General features: G+C 46.2%; 1 protein-coding gene across 1 annotated transcript in view; it reads right to left on the reverse strand.

Annotated features, from left to right (window-relative positions):
* Window positions 1-5,883: 5,883 nt before the first annotated feature.
* Window positions 5,884-21,809, reverse strand: part of vwf (von Willebrand factor) — a 208,587-nt gene continuing 192,661 nt past the window's right edge. Inside the window, exon 54 of the mRNA XM_046342718.1 lies at window positions 5,884-6,159. Within this exon, the coding sequence (XP_046198674.1) occupies window positions 5,974-6,159 (186 nt within the window). The 3' untranslated portion in view covers window positions 5,884-5,973. The remainder of the gene's footprint in view (window positions 6,160-21,809) is intronic.

Raw genomic sequence — 21,809 nt, forward strand, 5'->3', positions numbered from 1 at the left:
TGACAATAACCTCAGATCCAATCCTGACCCTGAACATAATCCTGATTTTTAACCTCACTTCAAGCTCTAATCCCTAATCCTGAACCTGGACCTAGATTCTGACTTGAATTCAAACCCAAATTCCCGTATAACAAATTATGTATCCTTAGGAGCAATAGAATTAGAGAACAGGTGCCCGTGTATATGGTCCTCTTGAAGGGCAATTTTTTCCTAAACCTAACCCTAACCCTAACCCTAACCCTAACCCTAACCCTAACCCTAACCCTAACCCTAACCCTAACCCTAACCCTAACCCTAACCCTAACCCTAACCCTAACCCTAACCCTAACCCTAACCCTAACCCTAACCCTAACCCTAACCCTAACCCTAACCCTAACCCTAACCCTAACCCTAACCCTAACCCTAACCCTAACCCTAACCCTAACCCTAACCCTAACCCTAACCCTAACTTTGACCCCAACCCTAACCTGAATTACTCCAACCCTAACTGTTACTATCCTAACCCCAACCCTAACTTTAAACCCTCACCTTAACCATCCTACTCTAAATCTAGCCCTGACCATTCTTATTTGGACCTCAACCTTAGCCTTAAACCACTCCAACTCTAACCTTGGCCAATCCAACCCACACCACCCCTAACACCGTCTCTGACCTTAGCCCTGGCCCCTAACCCGAACTGCAACCCCAGTTCTAACCCCTCTGTGTATGTGTGTGTGTGTATACATCTATCTGTACCTGACCTCATGTTGTTAACCCTGTCTGTCCCTTACAATGTATTGTGTCTTCTGTTTTGTCACACTCCACTCTTCATTTATACCAAATAACATTTGAAAATCTTGTGTCACTACAAGGTTGAACATTTATCACATTGGGTCTCCATTGTATTATTATTAGATGTGCTTGACCTCCACTCTAACTACCCATCCACTTTACTGCATCCCCATTCCACTCTCACCTTGGTCTGATTCCTCCACACCACAACCTGTTAGCGACTGTCCTACCCAGTAACAGTACAGACCAATCGAAATAACCTAGACCGCATTCCCACACGCGCACACACGAGAGAGTTAGCTCTCTTTGCAGCCTCAGGGGGAGACCACCGGACAGTTAGCATTTCGCTCCACACATCCAACCAGGACTACATTCAAGGCAAGTAAATTACACAGTACACCCTACGGTACATGTAGATATACATACATACATTTTTACTACTTTTTGCACCTTTTATTTCAATTTTATTTGTATATTCTCCTCCCTGCTACCTGATGAAGCCGAGTAGGCAGAAACGCGTCGTGGCTGGGTTGCCCCTAGACCCGTGTGAGACTGTAAGGAAGGCAGATTCCACACGGACTTCGGGGGTAAACTCCTTTTGGCTACCTTTTTATTTTACACTTTACTTTCCTTAATTGGACTTTTACACAGCTCTCATATATATGCACACACTAGGTTGTAGTGGAGTGTGACGTATGTTATCCCTCACACTACTTGTGGTGTTGTATGTGTATGCTTTTGTATATGTTAAAAATATGTGTATAGGCACATTCCTTTTCATGTTTATGTGTGTATGCATGTGTGCCCCCACCCCATCCTTGGTCCCAACCCTACTGACTGAGAGACACTGGCACTCAGCCATTGCAGGATAGGGCCCTTTTACCAGTAGGCTACCTTAAAAATAGATTGGTGGCCATTAGGACCGTAAACATAGATCTTTACTAGCATTTCAGAGATACCGTGACTACGGACTCTTAAACATTTACCTTAGATTTATCCTATATGATCCCTTTGATTCTGTACCAATAATCACTAGGCAACCAATTTATATTTAACAAAACATTTAATGTTCTCCTATTGGAGTTTCCTTGACCATGGACCCTTGACCAATAGGAAACCATTATAAACTAAAATAAATAAGCAATAATATATTGATAAAAAAAAAAAAAAAAATTTTTTTTAAATTTTTTTTTAAATTTAATTAAATTAAAAATCTTATTTAAAAAAAAAAAAAAAAGGGATTATAACTATATATTTATATATAATTATATCATTTTTTTTCCAGGTTTCTTGAACTCAGGGTTACCATGACCATGGACCCTTTAATGCAAAGAAACTACAAAATAGAATCTAAATAGCTAAATGTTATTTACCAAGAACCCTCACCATCTTACCATCCTTCCAAATCTACCTCACTGATGATACCCACCAGCACCCCCAACGGACGAGAACCTTTTTTCTCCAACAACTCTGGGGACCCCGACCTCGGCGACTCCCCCCGCAGCGAGCACGCCCTAAGCAATTAGGCCCTTCCATACACCAAGCAAGAAGACAGGAGGATATGGATAGACCGGACTCCTTCAGGACCTCGGGGTTCTGTTGGCAGACCAATCGGCTCAACCCTCCCAGCCCCCTTACACACGGGAGAGTCACGTAACGTGCTGGACGACTATCTACCCCAGTTTAGAATTGGATTGGCAGTATGTTCAGTAGCGCGTGGGTGGTCCTAGCGGGTTGGGGCAGTTAAGTCCTCGAAAAGAGGGGCTTTTGGGTGATGCGCTGCGGCTGGAGGTCTCACATTGGCCGTGTTATCCCTGGGGTGCCCAGGTAGTGTCTGGCGGAGAATTGGATCCCACGGAACAATTTCCCATGGGGGGATCCCTTACCCCGCCGTACCTAGCCTGGACAACCGAACCATTTTTTTTACCTGGACTACGAACAAATTCACTGTCTAGGGATGATATACCTCTGGAACCGTTACGATCCTGGAAGGGAGTAACTCCACTGGTCACTATTACCCAAAACCACTGAATTACCTACGACTGAGATGGTGGGGATGAAAACACCCAATTAACTTCTACTACTGCCGGACGTTTCATACGTAAGCCAGAGAAGGTTTGCCGGTTTTTAAACCCTCCATACACCGACCGAAACACAGGACGTGACTCCAGGGACGGATGCATGACAACCGTATAGAGGGCTCGCCTTCTGGGTTTTTGTCTGCTCAAACCACTGGTAGTTCAAAGACGACCACTCGACAGGGACACATGGCAACCGACTGAGGTCCGGACCTGCATAAGGTACGCAACTCGATGGTTTTGCCTGATCCTACGCCGAGTATACCCATACAGACCAGCTGGATTCGACTAGACATGGGTTGATTCGGAGTTAGGATCCTGGAAGGGAATAAATCCTAATTATACACATGATTGAAAAAATCCAGGACCAAAGACCAATGAACACTGAAGTGGATACATAGACAACGTGGAGCTAAAAAATAAGGATCTGACAGAGAGTAAACTCCTAGGTTGCACTATGCTTTCCACTTCCGTCGACACAGCGGACCTTGACATCATGACCATACCACTCGACATGGACACATGGCAACCAACCGAGGACCGGACCTGCATAAGGTACGCAACTCAAGGGTTTTGCCTGATCCTAAGTTGAGATGACAGACTTATCTAAACCTAACCTTAACCATTCTGAAAAACTATACCTAACCCTAAACCTAACCCTAACCTTAACCATTTAAAAAAAAAAAAAAAAAAAAAAAAAAAACCCTTACCTAAACCTAACCCTAACCCTCTAAACCTTAACCCTAACCCTAACCCCAACCCTAACTCTAACCCCAACCCCTAACCCTATCCCTAACCCTAACCCTAACCCTAACCCTCTAACCCTAACCCTAACCCTAACCCTAACCCTATGCCATACAACACTCCTTCTGTGGCCTCCAACTGCTCTTAAACGCTAGTAAAACCAAATGCATGCTTTTCAACCGTTCGCTGCCTGCACCCGCACGCCTGACCAGCATCACCACCCTGGATGGTTCCGACCTTGAATATGTGGACATCTATAAGTACCTAGGTGTCTGGCTAGACTGTAAACTCTCCTTCCAGACTCATATCAAACATCTCCAATCGAAAATCAAATCAAGAGTCGGCTTTCTATTCCGCAACAAAGCCTCCTTCACTCACGCCGCCAAACTTACCCTAGTAAAACTGACTATCCTACCGATCCTCGACTTCGGCGATGTCATCTACAAAATTGCTTCCAACACTCTACTCAGCAAACTGGATGCAGTCTTATCACTGTGCCATCCGTTTTGTCACTAAAGCACCTTATACCACCCACCACTGCGACTTGTACGCTCTAGTCGGCTGGCCCTCGCTACATACTCGTCGCCAGACCCACTGGCTCCAGGTCATCTACGAGTCCATGCTAGGTAGAGCTCCGCCTTATCTCAGTTCACTGGTCACGATGGCAACACCCATCCGTAGCATGCGCTCCAGCAGGTGTATCTCACTGATCATCCCTAAAGCCAACACCTCATTTGGCTGCCTTTCGTTCCAGTTCTCTGCTGCCTGTGACTGGAACGAATTGCAAAAATCGCTGAAGCTGGAGACTTTTATCTCCCTCACCAACTTCAAACATTTGCTATCTGAGCAGCTAACCGATCGCTGCAGCTGTACATAGACTATTGGCAAATAGCCCACCCATTTTTACCTACCTCATCCCCATACTGTTTTTATTTATTTACTTTTCTGCTCTTTTGCACACCAATATCTCTACCTGTACATGACCATCTGATCATTTATCACTCCAGTGTTAATCTGCAAAATTGTAATTATTCGCCTACCTCCTCATGCCTTTTGCACACAATGTATATAGACTCCCCTTGTTTTTCCTACTGTGTTATTGACTTGTTAATTGTTTACTCCATGTGTAACTCTGTGTTGTCTGCTCACACTGCTATGCTTTATCTTGGCCAGGTCGCAGTTGCAAATGAGAACTTGTTCTCAACTAGCCTACCTGGTTAAATAAAGGTGAAATAAAAAAATAAAAAAATATTTGTGTTTAATGAGTCCACCATCAGAGGCAGTAGGGATGACAAAGCGTTATATTGACAGGTGCCATCATTCTCTCCTGCTTTAGCATTCTAAATGTAACGAGTACTTTTAGTTCTCAGGGAAAATGTATGGATTAAAAAGTACATTATTTTCTTTAGGAATGTAGTGGAGTAAAAGTAAAAGTTGTCAAAAATATAAATAGTAAAGTACAGATACCCCAAAAAACTACAGTAGTAATTAAAAGTATTTTTACTTAAGTACTATACACCATTGTGTAGAACTTTCTAGCATGAGGGTCTTTATTGAAGGTGTTTCTCTGTATACAACATCTAGTATGACTGTCTCTAAGGTGTTGATCTGTATACAACATGAGCCAAGGGGGATGAATACTTTTGCAAGGCACTGTAGATTTAGGAATTTTGCAGTTTGATACGAGGGTCACCAAAACAGAAATAGAAATGCAACAGTGTTTTGTCAATCAATCATCGATTATCAAGTTGAAATCAATAGCGAGAGAGGGGGGATGCATATAACTAACACATCTCAAATATTCCTTACTAGATATTTTAAAAATGCTCCTAAACACAATTGAACCAGGTGCCTTAGACTAGAGCATCAATAGGGTCTGACAGCAGGTTGAATAATTGACATCCCTAGTGAGTGCAGAAATATTTGTAATTTTTCATACAGTCCTCTATGGGAATTGAACCCACAACCCTAGCATTGCACACACCATGCTCAGTTGTTAAACTGAGCCACACGAAACGAGACAAAGACAGACAGACAGACAGACAGACAGACAGACAGACAGACAGACAGACAGACAGACAGACAGACAGACAGACAGACAGACAGACAGACAGACAGACAGACAGACAGACAGACAGACAGACAGACAGACAGACAGACAGACAGACAGACAGACAGACAGACAGACAGACAGACAGAAAGAAAGAAAGAAAGAAAGAAAGAAAGAAAGAAAGAAAGAAAGAAAGAAAGAAAGAAAGAAAGAAAGAAAGAAAGAGACAGACAGACCGAATGAGAATATCCAAATTGTTTATTTGAGTAAATGTTTATCAGGGCACACACACACACACATTGTCTCTCTCAATTTTATTCAGTTCTCTCTCTAGGTGCAGTGCTGGGCCAGACAGTCGCAGGCAGTGACAGACAGGACGTTGTGATGTGTCAGTGTTCCATTAGAACACAGCAGCGGAACGCTCAGAGGCTCTGTCGCCACAGAAGCACAACACACACACTCCCTCTCCACAGCGTTAGTTTCCAGGGAATATACACTCTTACTACGACACTTCCCCTGAGAGAGAGAGAGAGAGAGAGAGAGAGAGAGAGAGAGAGAGAGAGAGAGAGAGAGAGAGAGAGAGAGAGAGAGAGAGAAAGAGGAAAATCATTATAAAATCAATAGACACAAAAACAAGTGTGCAGTTAAAATTGGCAATGTACACACAGATTTCTTTCCTCAGGGCCGTGGAGAGAGACAGGGATGCAGCTTGAGCCCCACCCTCTTCAACAAATATATCAATGAATTGGCGGGGGCACTAAAACAGTCTGCAGCACCCGGCCTCAAGCTAATAGAATCTGAAGTAAAATGTTTGGTGATGATTTGGTGCTTCTGTCCCCAACCAAGGAGGTCCTTCAGCAGTACCTAGATCTTCTGCTCAGATTCTGTCAGACCTGGGCCCTGACAGTGAATCTCAGTAAAACAAAAATAATGGTGTTCCAAAAAAGGTCCAATAGCCAAGACAACAAATACAAATTCTATCTAGACACTGTTGCTGTCACATCCTGATCTGTTTCAGAGTGTGACATTTCTTTGTGCTTGTCTCCACCCTCCCGGTGTCGCCCATCTTCCGCAGTATCCCCAGTGTATTTATACCTGTGTTTTTTCCCTTGCTCCTGTCTTTCTCTAGTTCCTGTTTTCCCGGTTTTGACCATTCTGCCTGCCCTAACCCTGAGCCTCCCTGTCGTTCTGTACCTTGTCACACCTCCCTGGATTACTGTCCCATGCAAGCCCCGACCCTGAGCCTGCATGCTGTTCTGTACCTGACCCCTGCCTGCCCTTGACCTGTCGTTTGCCTGCCCCCCTGTTTTTGTAATTAACTTTTGCTACATCGAAACTGTCTATACCTGGGTCTTTTCCTGAGCCTTGATAGCCGCCCTAGAGCACACAAAAATATATAGTTGAAGTCGAAAGTTTACATACACTTTGGCCAAATACATTTAAACTCAATATTTTACCATTCCTAACATTTAATCCTAGTACAAATTCCCGGTCTTAGGTCAGTTAGGATCACCACATTTTTAAGAATGTGACCGGTCAGAATAATAGACAGAATGATTTATTTCAGCTTTTATTTCTTTCATCAGATTCCCAGTGGGTCAGAAGTTTACATACACTCAATTAGTATTTGGTAGCAGTACCTTTAAATTGTTTAACTTGGGTCAAACGTTTCAGGAAGCCTTCCACAAATTTTTCACAATAAGTTGGGTGAATTTTGGCCCATTCCTCGTGACAAACCTGTTGTAACTGAGTCAGGTTTGTAGGCCTCCTTGCTCGAACACGCTTTTTCAGTTCTGCCCACACATTTTCTATGGGTTTGAGGTCAGGGCTTTGTGTTGGCCACTCCAATACCTTGACTTTGTTGTTCTTAAACCATTTTGCCACAACTTCAGAAGCATGCTTTGGGTCATTGTCCATTTGGGAGACCTATTTGCGACCAAGATTTTACTTCCTGACTGATGTCTTGAAAAGTTAATTCAATATAGCCACATAATTTTCCTTCCTCATGAAGCCATCTATTTTGTGAAGTGCACCAGTGCCTCCTGCAGCAAAGGACCCCTGTGCTTCACGGTTGGGATGGTGTTCTTCGGCTTGTCATTATGACCGAAAAGTTGTATTTTTGTTTCATTAGACCACAGGACATTTCTCCAGAAGGTACATATTTGTCCCCATGTGCAGTTGCAAACCGTAGTCTAGCTTTTTTATGGCGGTTTTGGAGCAGTGGCATCTTCCTTGCTGAGCGGCCTTTCAGGTTAGGTCGACATAGAACTTGTTTTACTGTGGATATAGATAATGTTGTACCTGTTTCCTACAGCATCTTCACAAGGTCCTTTGCTGTTGTTCTGGGATTGATTGGCTCTTTTCGCACCAAAGTACGTTCATCTCTAGGAGACAGAACGCGTCTCTATCCTGAGTGGTGTGACGGCTGTGTGGTCCCATGGTGTTTATACTTGCGTACTATTGTTTGTACAGATGAACTTGGCACCTTCAGGTGTTTGGAAATTGCTCCCAAAGATGAACCAGACTTGTGGAGGTCTGCAATTTGCTTTCTGAGGTCTTGGCAGATTCAATTTGATTTTCCCATGATGTCAAGCAAAGAGTCGCTGAGCTTGAATGTAGACCTTGAAATACATCCACAGGTACACCTCCAATTGACTCAAATTATGTCCATTAGCCTATCAGAAGCTTCTAAAGCCATGGCATCATTTTCTGGAATTTTCCAAGCTGTTTAAAGGCACAGTCAACTTAGTGTATGTCAACTTCTGACCCACTAGAATTGTGATACAGTGAATTATAAGTGAAATAATCTGTCTGTAAACAATTGTTGGAAAAATTACTTGTGTCATGCACAAAGTAGATGTCCTAACCGACTAACAAAAACTATAGTTTGTTAACAAAAAATTTGTGGAGTGGTTGAAAAATGAGTTTTAATGACTCTAACTTAAGTGTTTGTAAACTTCTGACTTCAACTGTACCTACCTCTGCCTAATCATCAACATAAGGCAATGAATGATCTGAGAGACAAGGCAAAAATGGCCTTCTACGCTATCAAAAGGAACATAAAACTCCACATCCCAATTAGGATCTGGCTAAAAATACCTTAGTCAGTTATATAACACATTGCCCTCTATGGTTGTGAAGTCTGTGCCCTCAATGGTTGTGAAGTCTGTGCCCTCAATGGTTGGAGCGAGTGGTCGCATCTGCACGTCGCTCCAACGGGTAGTATAACTTTTTCATTATATTTCATTATATCACAACGGTTTGATTTGTCTTATCTTAGCAATTTCTTCTCAGCTAGCTACATAGCCGTCTTTGTATCAAAGATAATTGCGTAATTATCGTATTTCGCCGTCCTAACGTAGTCTTCACTAGCCAGCTAGCTAACGTCCACTGATTAGCTGCACTGGAGAAACTATTACACTCAACTGAACGACTTGATTAGTTTAGTGTTAGCTAGCTACATAGCTGTCTTTGCTGTCTTCGTATCATCGTATCCAAGATAATTGTGTTGTTTAGGTTTAGAGTGTGTAGTCTTAGAGTGATTATCTTAATTTACCGAGGTTAGCTAGCCAGCTATTTGTCGTCCTTAACGTAGGTGACTCTGCTAGCTAGCCAACAGCTAGCCAACGCTAGCCAACGTCTTCTGTATAGAACTCAACTACCCGGTCGCACTCACAGGTAGTATCACATTTTCACTTCATTTCATTACAGTACAACGGTTTGATTTGTTTGATCGTAGCTAGCTACTTAGCTAGCTACATAGCCGTCTTTGTATCAAAGATAATTGTGTAGTCTAGAGCGATTTTCTAGGTTCGCTAGCCATCTATTGTCGTTCTTTTAACGCAACGTAACGTAAACAACACTGCTAGCTAGCCTGCTAGCCCCCGAATAGCAACACTGCAGAAACTATTACACTCAACGGAACGACTTGATTAGTGTAGTGTCAACAACGCACCCACTGCCAGCTGGCCTACTTCAGCAGTACTGTATCATTTTAATCATTTTAGTCAATAAGATTCTTGCTACGTAGATGAACTTTCTGAACATTCGAGACGTGTAGTCCACTTATCATTCCAATCTCCTTTGCATTAGCGTAGCCTCTTCTGTAGCCTGTCAACTATGTGTCTGTTTATCCCTGTTCTCTCCTCTCTGCACAGACCATACAAACGCTCCTCACCGCGTGGCCGCGGCCACCCTACTCTGGTGGTCCCAGCGCGCACGACCCACGTGGAGTTCCAGGTCTCCGGTAGCCTCTGGAACTGCCAATCTGCGGTCAACAAGGCAGAGTTCATCTCAGCCTATGCCTCCCTCCAGTCCCTCGACTTCTTGGCACTGACGGAAACATGGATCACCACAGACAACACTGCTACTCCTACTGCTCTCTCTTCGTCCGCCCACGTGTTCTCGCACACCCCGAGAGCGTCTGGTCAGCGGGGTGGTGGCACCGGGATCCTCATCTCTCCCAAGTGGTCATTCTCTCTTTCTCCCCTTACCCATCTGTCTATCGCCTCCTTTGAATTCCATGCTGTCACAGTTACTAGCCCTTTCAAGCTTAACATCCTTATCATTTATCGCCCTCCAGGTTCCCTCGGAGAGTTCATCAATGAGCTTGATGCCTTGATAAGCTCCTTTCCTGAGGACGGCTCACCTCTCACAGTTCTGGGCGACTTTAACCTCCCCACGTCTACCTTTGACTCTTTCCTCTCTGCCTCCTTCTTTCCACTCCTCTCCTCTTTTGACCTCACCCTCTCACCTTCCCCCTACTCACAAGGCAGGCAATACGCTCGACCTCATCTTTACTAGATGCTGTTCTTCCACTAACCTCATTGCAACTCCCCTCCAAGTCTCCGACCACTGCCTTGTATCCTTTTCCCTCTCGCTCTCATCCAACACCTCCCACACTGCCCCTACTCGGATGGTATCGCGCCGTCCCAACCTTCGCTCTCTCTCCCCCGCTACTCTCTCCTCTTCCATCCTATCATCTCTTCCCTCCGCTCAAACCTTCTCCCACCTATCTCCTGATTCTGCCTCCTCAACCCTCCTCTCCTCCCTCTCTGCATCCCTTGACTCTCTATGTCCCCTATCCTCCAGGCCGGCTCGGTCCTCCCCTCCCGCTCCGTGGCTCGATGACTCATTGCGAGCTCACAGAACAGGGCTCCGGGCAGCCGAGCGGAAATGGAGGAAAACTCGCCTCCCTGCGGACCTGGCATCCTTTCACTCCCTCCTCTCTACATTTTCCTCCTCTGTCTCTGCTGCTAAAGCCACTTTCTACCACGCTAAATTCCAAGCATCTGCCTCTAACCCTAGGAAGCTCTTTGCCACCTTCTCCTCCCTCCTGAATCCTCCGCCCCCTCCCCCTCCTCCCTCTCTGCAGATGACTTCGTCAACCATTTTGAAAAGAAGGTCGACGACATCCGATCCTCGTTTGCTAAGTCAAACGACACCGCTGGTTCTGCTCACACTGCCCTACCCTGTGCTCTGACCTCTTTCTCCCCTCTCTCTCCAGATGAAATCTCGCGTCTTGTGACGGCCGGCCACCCAACAACCTGCCCGCTTGACCCTATCCCCTCCTCTCTTCTCCAGACCATTTCCGGAGACCTTCTCCCTTACCTCACCTCGCTCATCAACTCATCCCTGACCGTTGGCTACGTCCCTTCCGTCTTCAAGAGAGCGAGAGTTGCACCCCTTCTGAAAAAACCTACACTCGATCCCTCCGATGTCAACAATTACAGACCAGTATCCCTTCTTTCTTTTCTCTCCAAAACTCTTGAACGTGCCGTCCTTGGCCAGCTCTCCCGCTATCTCTCTCTGAATGACCTTCTTGATCCAAATCAGTCAGGTTTCAAGACTAGTCATTCAACTGAGACTGCTCTCCTCTGTATCACGGAGGCGCTCCGCACTGCTAAAGCTAACTCTCTCTCCTCTGCTCTCATCCTTCTAGATCTATTGGCTGCCTTCGATACTGTGAACCATCAGATCCTCCTCTCCACCCTCTCCGAGTTGGGCATCTCCGGCGCGGCCCACGCTTGGATTGCGTCCTACCTGACAGGTCGCTCCTACCAGGTGGCGTGGCGAGAATCTGTCTCCTCACCACGCGCTCTCACCACTGGTGTCCCCCAGGGCTCTGTTCTTGGCCCTCTCCTATTCTCGCTATACACCAAGTCACTTGGCTCTGTCATAACCTCACATGGTCTCTCTTATCATTGCTATGCAGACGACACACAATTAATCTTCTCCTTTCCCCCTTCTGATGACCAGGTGGCGAATCGCATCTCTGCATGTCTGGCAGACATATCAGTGTGGATGACGGATCACCACCTCAAGCTGAACCTCGGCAAGACGGAGCTGCTCTTCCTCCCGGGGAAGGACTGCCCGTTCCATGATCTCGCCATCACGGTTGACAACTCCATTGTGTCCTCCTCCCAGAGCGCCAAGAACCTTGGCGTGATCCTGGACAACACCCTGTCGTTCTCAACTAACATCAAGGCGGTGGCCTGTTCCTGCAGGTTCATGCTCTACAACATCCGCAGAGTACGACCCTGCCTCACACAGGAAGCGGCGCAGGTCCTAATCCAGGCACTTGTCATCTCCCGTCTGGATTACTGCAACTCGCTGTTGGCTGGGCTCCCTGCCTGTGCCATTAAACCCCTTCAACTCATCCAGAACGCCGCAGCCCGTCTGGTGTTCAACCTTCCCAAGTTCTCTCACGTCACCCCGCTCCTCCGTTCTCTCCACTGGCTTCCAGTTGAAGCTCGCATCCGCTACAAGACCATGGTGCTTGCCTACGGAGCTGTGAGGGGAACGGCACCTCAGTACCTCCAGGCTCTGATCAGGCCCTACACCCAAACAAGGGCACTGCGTTCATCCACCTCTGGCCTGCTCGCCTCCCTACCACTGAGGAAGTACAGCTCCCGCTCAGCCCAGTCAAAACTGTTCGCTGCCCTGGCCCTCCAATGGTGGAACAAACTCCCTCACGACGCCAGGACAGCGGAGTCAATCACCACCTTCCGGAGACACCTGAAACCCCACCTCTTTAAGGAATACCTAGGATAGGTTAAGTAATCCCTCTCACCCCACCCCCCCTAAGTTTTAGATGCACTATTGTTAAGTGACTGTCCCACTGGATGTCATAAGGTGAATGCACCAATTTGTAAGTCGCTCTGGATAAGAGCGTCTGCTAAATGACTTAAATGTAAATGTAAATGTTGTGGTCTGTGCCCTCAATGGTAGTGAAGTCTGTGCTCTCTATAGTTGTGAAGTCTGGGGTCCACTCACCAACCAAGAATTCACAAGATGGCGTAGCAGTAAGACGTCTTGTCGTGTCGCGTCCCTTTGTATATATCGTTTTTTCCGTTTTTACATATTTTTCTTCGCATATCTTTTAAAACATTTTGCTAAACCTCAACTTCTAAATACTCTCCTGCAACCCGCCTCACCCAATGTAGCTATTTTTCCTAAAGTATTTATATTTACTTCGGATTCGTAACCCCTCGACTGAAGCTAGCCAGCTAACTACCAGCTATCAGTCAGCAAAACATTGCTAGCGGTCTTCAGCTAACTGGTCATCAGCTAACCTTTAGCTCAGAAAGCTCTCGCCAGTTCGAACAACGCGACTCTAACCAGAGCATAATGGACCTATTTTTTTTTTCTATCCCCGGATTCCCACCGCAAACGGAACATCTTCAGCTGGATCTTCACAACTAGCTATCTAGCTAACCGCAACCCCGGATAATTACTCCTGGCTAGCGTTTCCACCCACTTAGCTTGAAGCTAGCCCGGCCAGAGCCCTTGTGCTACCACCGTAGCATACTCCTGGGCTACAATATCCGGACCCACGACCGGTCTATCCATGTCACCGCATGAAGAGGAATAAACCGACTCACCCCATCGCGACGTCCCCCAAAGGCTAACTCTCTAGCCCTTGCTATCTCATTGCTTGCTAATTCGGCCTGCTAACTGCTACCTTGTTTAGCCCCGGCCTACTAACTGTTAGCTTGTTAGCACAGGCCTGCTAACCGTCTGAATCGCTGCGTCCCAAACACTCACTGGACCCATATTTATTTTCTATCTCTTTCGATTTTTTATTTATTTATAGTGTAGTGTGTATAATGTGTGTAATAGATAATGTGTGTAATGTATAGTGTGTATAGTGTGTAATATATAATGTGTGTAATGTATGGTGTGTGTAATGTATAGTGTATGTAGTGTATAATGTGTGTAATAAAATAGTGTGTGTAATGTATAGTGTGTGTAACCTGCCTCACCCAATGTGATACAGAATCGCTATTATTTTTAAGTTTTAGAACACACTCAAGAACCTCCAGAAGCTAACCAGCTAACTAGCTACAAGCTATTTAGTCATTGTTAGTTTTTTTAAACTGGATAACACTCGCCAGTCCAGCTTCCCTGCCCCATCCACAGCTTCCCCCTGGACACTGATCACTTGGCTACATAGCTGATGCATGCTGGACTGTCCATTAATCACGGTACTCCATTCTGCTTGTTTATGTTTTATCTGTCGGCCCCAGCCGCACTCAGGCTCTGTGTGTGGTTAATCCGACCCTCCCTCTGCCTAGTTAACGCCATTTTGCCTGCTGTTGTTGTGCTAGCTGATTAGCTGTTGTTGTCTCACCTACTGTTTTAGCTAGCTCTCCCAATTCAACACCTGTGATTACTGTATGCCTCGCTGTATGTCTCTCTCAAATGTCAATATGCCTTGTATACTGTTGTTCAGGTTAGTTATCATTGTTTTAGTTTACAATGGAGCCCCTAGTTCCACTCTTCATACCCCTGATACCTCCTTTGTCCCACCTCCCACACATGTGGTGACCTCACCCATTACAACCAGCATGTCCAGAGATACAACCTCTCTCATCATCACCCAGTGCCTGGGCTTACCTCTGCTGTACCCGCACCCCACCATACCCCTGTCTGCGCATTATGCCCTGAATATATTCTACCATGCCCAGAAACCTGCTCCTCTTATTCTCTGTCCCCAATGCTCTAAGCGACCAGTTTTGATAGCCTTTAGCCGCACCCTCATACTACTCCTTCTCTGTTCCGCGGGTGATGTGGAGGTAAACCCAGGCCCTGCATGTCCCCAGGCACCCTCATTTGTTGACTTCTGTGATCGAAAAAGCCTTGGTTTCATGCATGTCAACATCAGAAGCCTCCTCCCTAAGTTTGTTTTACTCACTGCTTTAGCACACTCTGCTAACCCTGATGTCCTTGCCGTGTCTGAATCCTGGCTCAGGAAGGCCACCAAACATTCTGAGATTTCCATACCCAACTATAACATCTTCCGTCAAGATAGAACTGCCAAATGGGGAGGAATTGCAGTCTACTGCAGAGATAGCCTGCAAAGTAATGTCATACTTTCCAGGTCGATACCCAAACAGTTCGAACTACTAATTTTGAAAATGACTCTCTCCAGAAATAAGTCTCTCACGGTTGCCGCCTGCTACCGACCCCCCTCAGCTCCCAGCTGTGCCCTGGACACCATTTGTGAATTGATCGCCCCCCATCTAGCTTCAGAGTTTGTTCTGCTAGGTGACCTAAACTGGGATATGCTTAACACCCCGGCAGTCCTACAATCTAAGCTAACTCTGTTAACAAGGGCACCCTCATAGACGTCACCCTGACCAACTGGCCCTCCAAATACACCTCCGTGGCTTCAACCAGGATCTCAGCGATCACTGCCTCATTGCCTGTATCCGCTACGGAGACGCAGTCAAACGACCACCCCTCATCACTGTCAAACTCTCCCTAAAACACTTCTGTGAGCAGGCCTTTCTAATCGACCTGGCCCGGTTATCCTGGAAGGACATTGACCTCATCCCGTCAGTTGAGGATGCCTGGTCATTCTTTAAAAGTAACTTCCTCACCATTTCAGATAAGCATGCTCCGTTCAAAAAATGCAGAACTAAGAACAGATACAACCCTTGGTTCACTCCAGACCTGACTGCCCTCGACCAGCACAAAAACATCCTGTGGCGGACTGCAATAGCATCGAATAGTCCCCGCGATATGCAACTGTTCAGGGAAGTCAGGAACCAATATACGCAGTCAGTCAGGAAAGCTAAGGCCAGCTTCTTCAGGCAGAAGTTTGCATCCTGTAGCTCCAACTCCAAAAAGTTATGGGACACTGTGAAGTCCATGGAGAACAAGAGCACCTCCTCCCAGCTGCCCACTGCACTGAGGCTAGGTAACACGGTCACGTTACAAGCGCCATGCTCTACCAACTGAGCTACAGAAGGACCACAAGCTGCCGCAGTCATCCCCCTCTTCAAAGGGGGAGACATCCTGGACCCAAACTATTACAGACCTATATCCATCCTGCCCTGCCTATCTAAGGTCTTCGAAAGCCAAGTCAACAAAAAGGTCACTGACCATCTCGAATCCCACCGTACCTTCTCCGCTGTGCAATCTGGTTTCCGAGCCGGCCACGGGTGCACCTCAGCCACGCTCAAGGTACTAAACAATATCATAACCGCCATCGATAAAAGACAGTACTGTGCAGCCGCCTTCATCGAACTTGCCAAGGCTTTCGACTCTGTCAATCACCATATTCTTATCGGCAGACTCAGTAGCCTCGGTTTTTCGGATGACTGCCTTGCCTTGTTCACCAATTACATTGCAGACAGAGTTCAGTGTGTCAAATCGGAGGGCATGCTGTCCGGTCCTCTGGCAGTCTCTATGGGGGTGCCACAGGGTTCAATTCTCGGGCCGACTCTTTTCTCTGTATATATCAATGATGTTGCTCTTGCTGCAGGCGATTCCCTGATCCACCTCTACGCAGACGACACCATTCTTTATACTTCTGGCCCGTCCTTGGACACTGTGCTATCTAACCTCCAAATGAGCTTCAATGCCATACAGCACTCCTTCCGTGGCCTCCAACTGCTCTTAAACGCTAGTAAAACCAAATGCATGCTTTTCAACTGTTCGCTGCCTGCACCCGCACGCCTGACCAGCATCACCACCCTGGAGGGTTCCGACCTTGAATATGTGGACATCTATAAGTACCTAGGTGTCTGGCTAGACTGTAAACTCTCCTTCCAGACTCATATTAAACATCTCCAATCGAAAATCAAATCAAGAGTCGGCTTTCTATTCTGCAACAAATCCTCCTTCACTCACGCCGCCAAACTTACCCTAGTAAAACTGACTATCCTACCGATCCTCAACTTTGGCGATGTCATCTACAAAATTGCTTCCAACACTCTACTCAGCAAACTGGATGCAGTCTATCACAGTGCCATCCGTTTTGTCACTAACGCACCTTATACCACCCACCACTGCGACTTGTATGCTCTAGTCGGCTGGCCCTCACTACATATTCGTCGCCAGACCCACTGGCTCCAGGTCATCTACAAGTCCATGCTAGGTAAAGCTCCGCCTTATCTCAGTTCACTGGTCACGATGGCAACACCCATCCGTAGCACGCGCTCCAGCAGGTGTATCTCACTGATCATCCCTAAAGCCAACACCTCATTTGGCCGCCTTTCGTTCCAGTTCTCTGCTGCCTGTTACTGGAACAATTTGCAAAAATCGCTGAAGTTGGAGACTTTTATCTACCTCACCAACTTCAAACATCTGCTATCTGAGCAGCTAACCGATCGCTGCAGCTGTACATAGACTATTGGTAAATAGCCACCCATTTTCACCTACCTAATCCCCATACTGTTTTATTTATTTACTCTTTTGCTCTTTTGCACACCAATATCTCTACCTGTACATGACCATCTGATCATTTATCACTCCAGTGTTAATCTGCAAAATTGTAATTATTCACCTACCTCCTCATGCCTTTTGCACACAATGTATATAGACTCCCCTTTTTTTCCTACTGTGTTATTGACTTGTTAATTGTTTACTCCATGTGTAACTCTGTGTTGTCTGTTCACACTGCTACGCTTTATCTTGGCCAGGTCGCAGTTGCAAATGAGAACTTGTTCTCAACTAGCATACCTGGTTAAATAAAGGTGAAATAAATAAAAATATTTAAAAAAATTGGACAAAGACCCAATTGAGACTGCATGTAGAATACTGCAAAAATAACAGAATTAGGACTATACCCGCAAGTTATCAACATCCAGAAAAAAAAGTTAAATTCAACAACTACCTAAAAGGAAGCGTTGCTTACACATTCCACCACAAAGCCCTCACCTTCAGAGAGATTAACCTAGAGGCGAGTCGCTGGTTTCAGGGGCTCTGTTCACAAACACAAACAGACCCCACAGCGCCCCAGGACATCAACACAAATAGACACAATTTGACACACTGGAAAGAATCAACCTAAAAACAGATCTAATTTAAATGGTATCTGGCCCTAAACAGAGAGAGAGTACACAGTGGCAGAATACCTGATTACTGTAACTGACCCCAAATTAAGAAAATCCTGAACATAGTCTTACTATTGAGAGAGGCCGCCATAGACAGATCTGGCTCTCAAGGGAAGGCAGGCTATGTGCACACTGCCTATAAAATGAGGTGGAAACTGAGCGGCACTTCCTAACCTCCTGCCAAATGTATGACCACCTTAGAGATATTTCCCACAGATCACACAGACTCACAAAGAATTTGAAAAAACATCTAACATTGATAAACTACCGTATCGGTAGCCACAGTGTTCAGTCACAGGAGCAAGATTTGTGACCTGTTGCCAATGGAAAAGGGCATCCAGTGGAACACAAACAATTTCGTAAACACAACCAATGTTTATCTGTTTATTTACCTTACCCTCCTATTCATACTACAACTAATTGCACGTTGCTAGAACATTTTACAGAGCTGATAATATAAAACTTGAAATGTATTGATCTTTTTCAAACCTGAGTGCAAAATTTACTGTTGTGTCTCCTCACTTTTGTTTATTGTTTATTTCACTTTCTTTGGCAATGTAAACATGTTTCCCATGCCAATAAAGTCCCTTTGCATTGAGGGAGAGAGAGAGAGAGAGAGAGAGAGAGAGAGAGAGAGAGAGAGAGAGAGAGAGAGAGAGAGAGAGAGAGAGAGAGAGAGAGAGAGAGAGAGAGAGAGAGAGAGAGAGAGAGAGAGAGAGAGAGAGAGAGGGGGGGGAGGGAGGGAGGGAGGGAGGGAGGGGGAAGGAGGGAGCGAGGGAAGGAGGGAGGGAGAGAGAGAGAGAGAGAGAGAGAGAGAGAGAGAGAGAGAGAGAGAGAGAGAGGGGGGGAAGGAGGGAGGGAGGGGGAAGGAGGGAGTGAGGGAGGGAGGGAGACAGAGACAGAGACAGAGAGAGAGAGAGAGAGAGAGAGAGAGAGAGAGAGAGAGAGAGAGGGGGAGGGGGAAGGAGGGAGCGAGGGGGAAGGAGGGAGTGAGGGAGGGAGACAGAGACAGCGAGAGAGAGAGAGAGAGAGAGAGAGAGAGAGAGAGAGAGAGAGAGAGAGAGAGAGAGAGAGAGAGAGAGGAGGGGGGGGGGAGGGGGAAGGAGGGAGCGAGGGAGGGAGGAGAGGAGAGAGAGAGAGAGAGAGAGAGAGAGAGAGAGAGAGAGAGAGAGAGAGAGAGAGAGAGAGAGAGAAGGGGGGAAGGAATGAGGGAGCGAGGGAGGGAGACAGAGAGAGAGAGAGAGAGAGAGAGAGAGAGAGAGAGAGAGAGAGAGAGAGAGAGAGAGAGAGAGAGGAGGGGGGGAGGGAGGGAGGGGGAAGGAGGGAGGGAGCGAGGGACGGAAGGAGGGAGACAGAGACAGAGAGAGAGAGAGAGAGAGAGAGAGAGAGAGAGAGAGAGAGAGAGAGAGGGAGGGAGGGAGGGAGGGAGGGAGACAGAGACAGAGAGAGAGAGAGAGAGAGAGAGAGAGAGAGAGAGAGAGAGAGAGAGAGAGAGAGAGAGAGAGAGAGAGAGAGAGAGAGAGAGAGAGAGAGGGGGAAGGAAGGAGGGAGCGAGGGAGGGAGGGGGAAGGAGGGAGGAAGGGAGGAAGGGAGACAGAGACAGAGAGAGAGAGAGAGCGAGAGAGAGAGAGAGAGAGAGAGAGAGAGAGAGAGAGAGAGAGAGAGAGAGAGAGAGAGGCGGGGGGAGGGGGAAGGAGGGAGCGAGGGAGGGAGACAGAGACAGAGAGAGAGAGAGAGAGAGAGGGGGAGGGGGAAGGAGGGAGCGAGGGAGGGAGGGGGAAGGAGGGAGGAAGGGAGGAAGGGAGACAGAGACAGAGAGAGAGAGAGAGAGAGAGAGAGAGAGAGAGAGAGAGAGAGAGAGAGAGAGAGAGAGAGAGAGAGAGAGAGAGAGAGAGAGAGGCGGGGGGAGGGGGAAGGAGGGAGCGAGGGAGGGAGGAGACAGAGACAGAGAGAGAGAGAGAGAGAGAGAGAGAGAGAGAGAGAGAGAGAGAGAGAGAGAGAGAGAGAGAGAGAGAGAGAAGGGGGGAAGGAATGAGGGAGCGAGGGAGGGAGACAGAGACAGAGAGAGAGAGAGAGAGAGAGAGAGAGAGAGAGAGAGAGAGAGAGAGAGAGAGAGAGAGAGAGAGAGAGAGAGAGAGAGGGGGAAGGAGGGAGGGAGGGGGAAGGAGGGAGGGAGCGAGGGACGGAAGGAGGAGAGAGAGAGAGAGAGAGAGAGAGAGAGAGAGAGAGAGAGAGAGAGAGAGAGAGAGAGAGAGAGAGAGAGAGAGAGAGAGAGAGAGAGAGAGAGAGAGGGGGAAGGAGGGAGGGAGGGAGGGAGACAGAGACAGAGACAGAGACAGAGAGAGAGAGAGAGAGAGAGAGAGAGAGAGAGAGAGAGAGAGAGAGGGGGAGGGGGAAGGAGGGAGCGAGGGAGGGAGGGATGGAGACAGAGACAGAGAGAGAGAGAGAGAGAGAGAGAGAGAGAGAGAGTGGGTCATAATATATAGTTGTCTTACCTACTTTAATTAACTCTTCACTAAGTCCCACCCCCCTTTGTTACTGTTTGCAACCTGGAAGCCTGGAACCCAATTTGGAGAAAACTCCTGACAAGGATCTCAACCTATGTTTTTAATAGAGACTGAAATGAAGCATAGACACCCATTGCTGATCAGGAGTTGAATTGTCAAATGAAGTATGTAGTGTGTCTCTGGATGCACTGTTCATGAAGTCAAAGTCTTATTCTATGTTTATGGTCAAAGCTCCTCACCACTTTTGGAGTTAACAAATGTGACCTTAATCAAGAAGCTAGATGTATGTTGCACGTCACTACTTCACAGGAGAGGCATTTGAACTTTTTTTGGACATTTATTTGCATCAAAATGCGTTTTGTGGTAGAAATTCCAGAAATTCCATCTTGAACGTGTGAATTTTAATGTGTCTTAATAACAAACTTATATGCCTGAATATATTAATACAATTTTAAAATTATGAGCCTAGTTGGTTTAGCCATGGAAACATACAGATACTTTCCCACTAGCCATGATTGACTGAGATAATGAATGGGCTGGACACACCGAGAGATGATTTTAGCTGGATGGCTCTCTAGCTAACGTTATGTGTATGATCTGTGTAGTAATATTATCCGTTTTGCAGAAAGCCATTTGTATTAGTAGTTATAGCCTTATTTTTGCTAGCTAGCTAACATTGACCATAGTTGGTTAGCTTTAGCTACCTACAGACTCATGCATGGTAGTATTACCGCATTCAAAACAACTGGGAACTTGGAAAATGACGAGGTCAAATCATGACATTAGTGATCTTCAGGTCAGAAAGTCGAAGCTCTAGAAAGAGACCCGAGTTCGAATTCAAAATTGGATGACACTTCTAATAAATGAAAAAATTCTGAGTGCCCAGTTGTTTTTAACGCGGCATTATAGTTGGGATTAGGATTAATTGTTTAGCTAGCTAGCTACATGTATTAACAAAATACTGCACCTTCTGTATCCTGTGCATGTGACAAACTTTGATTTTATTTGATATAGTGATTGTTTACCAAAGATAGTAATGTGAAAAACAATGTGACCTGTACGAAAATAGGATTAGGATATAAGCCAAGGACTAGATACATTTTTTTCTATGACATTCAGCACTTTTAGTTAGCTAACTAAACATACATTTGGAAAAATGTGTCATATTAACTATGGCTAGCTAGCATTAGCAACGTGTTCAATGATAGCTTGCTAACCAGCAAGCTAGCAAACAATGCAATAGCAACATTTTGGATTTGAAAAACACTTCAACAGTCTCAGTATTTCAGCTATCTGTTATAAGTAGATATCCCTG

Source organism: Oncorhynchus gorbuscha, linkage group LG01 (assembly GCF_021184085.1).
Source record: "Oncorhynchus gorbuscha isolate QuinsamMale2020 ecotype Even-year linkage group LG01, OgorEven_v1.0, whole genome shotgun sequence".
Taxonomy (NCBI): Eukaryota; Metazoa; Chordata; class Actinopteri; order Salmoniformes; family Salmonidae; genus Oncorhynchus; species Oncorhynchus gorbuscha.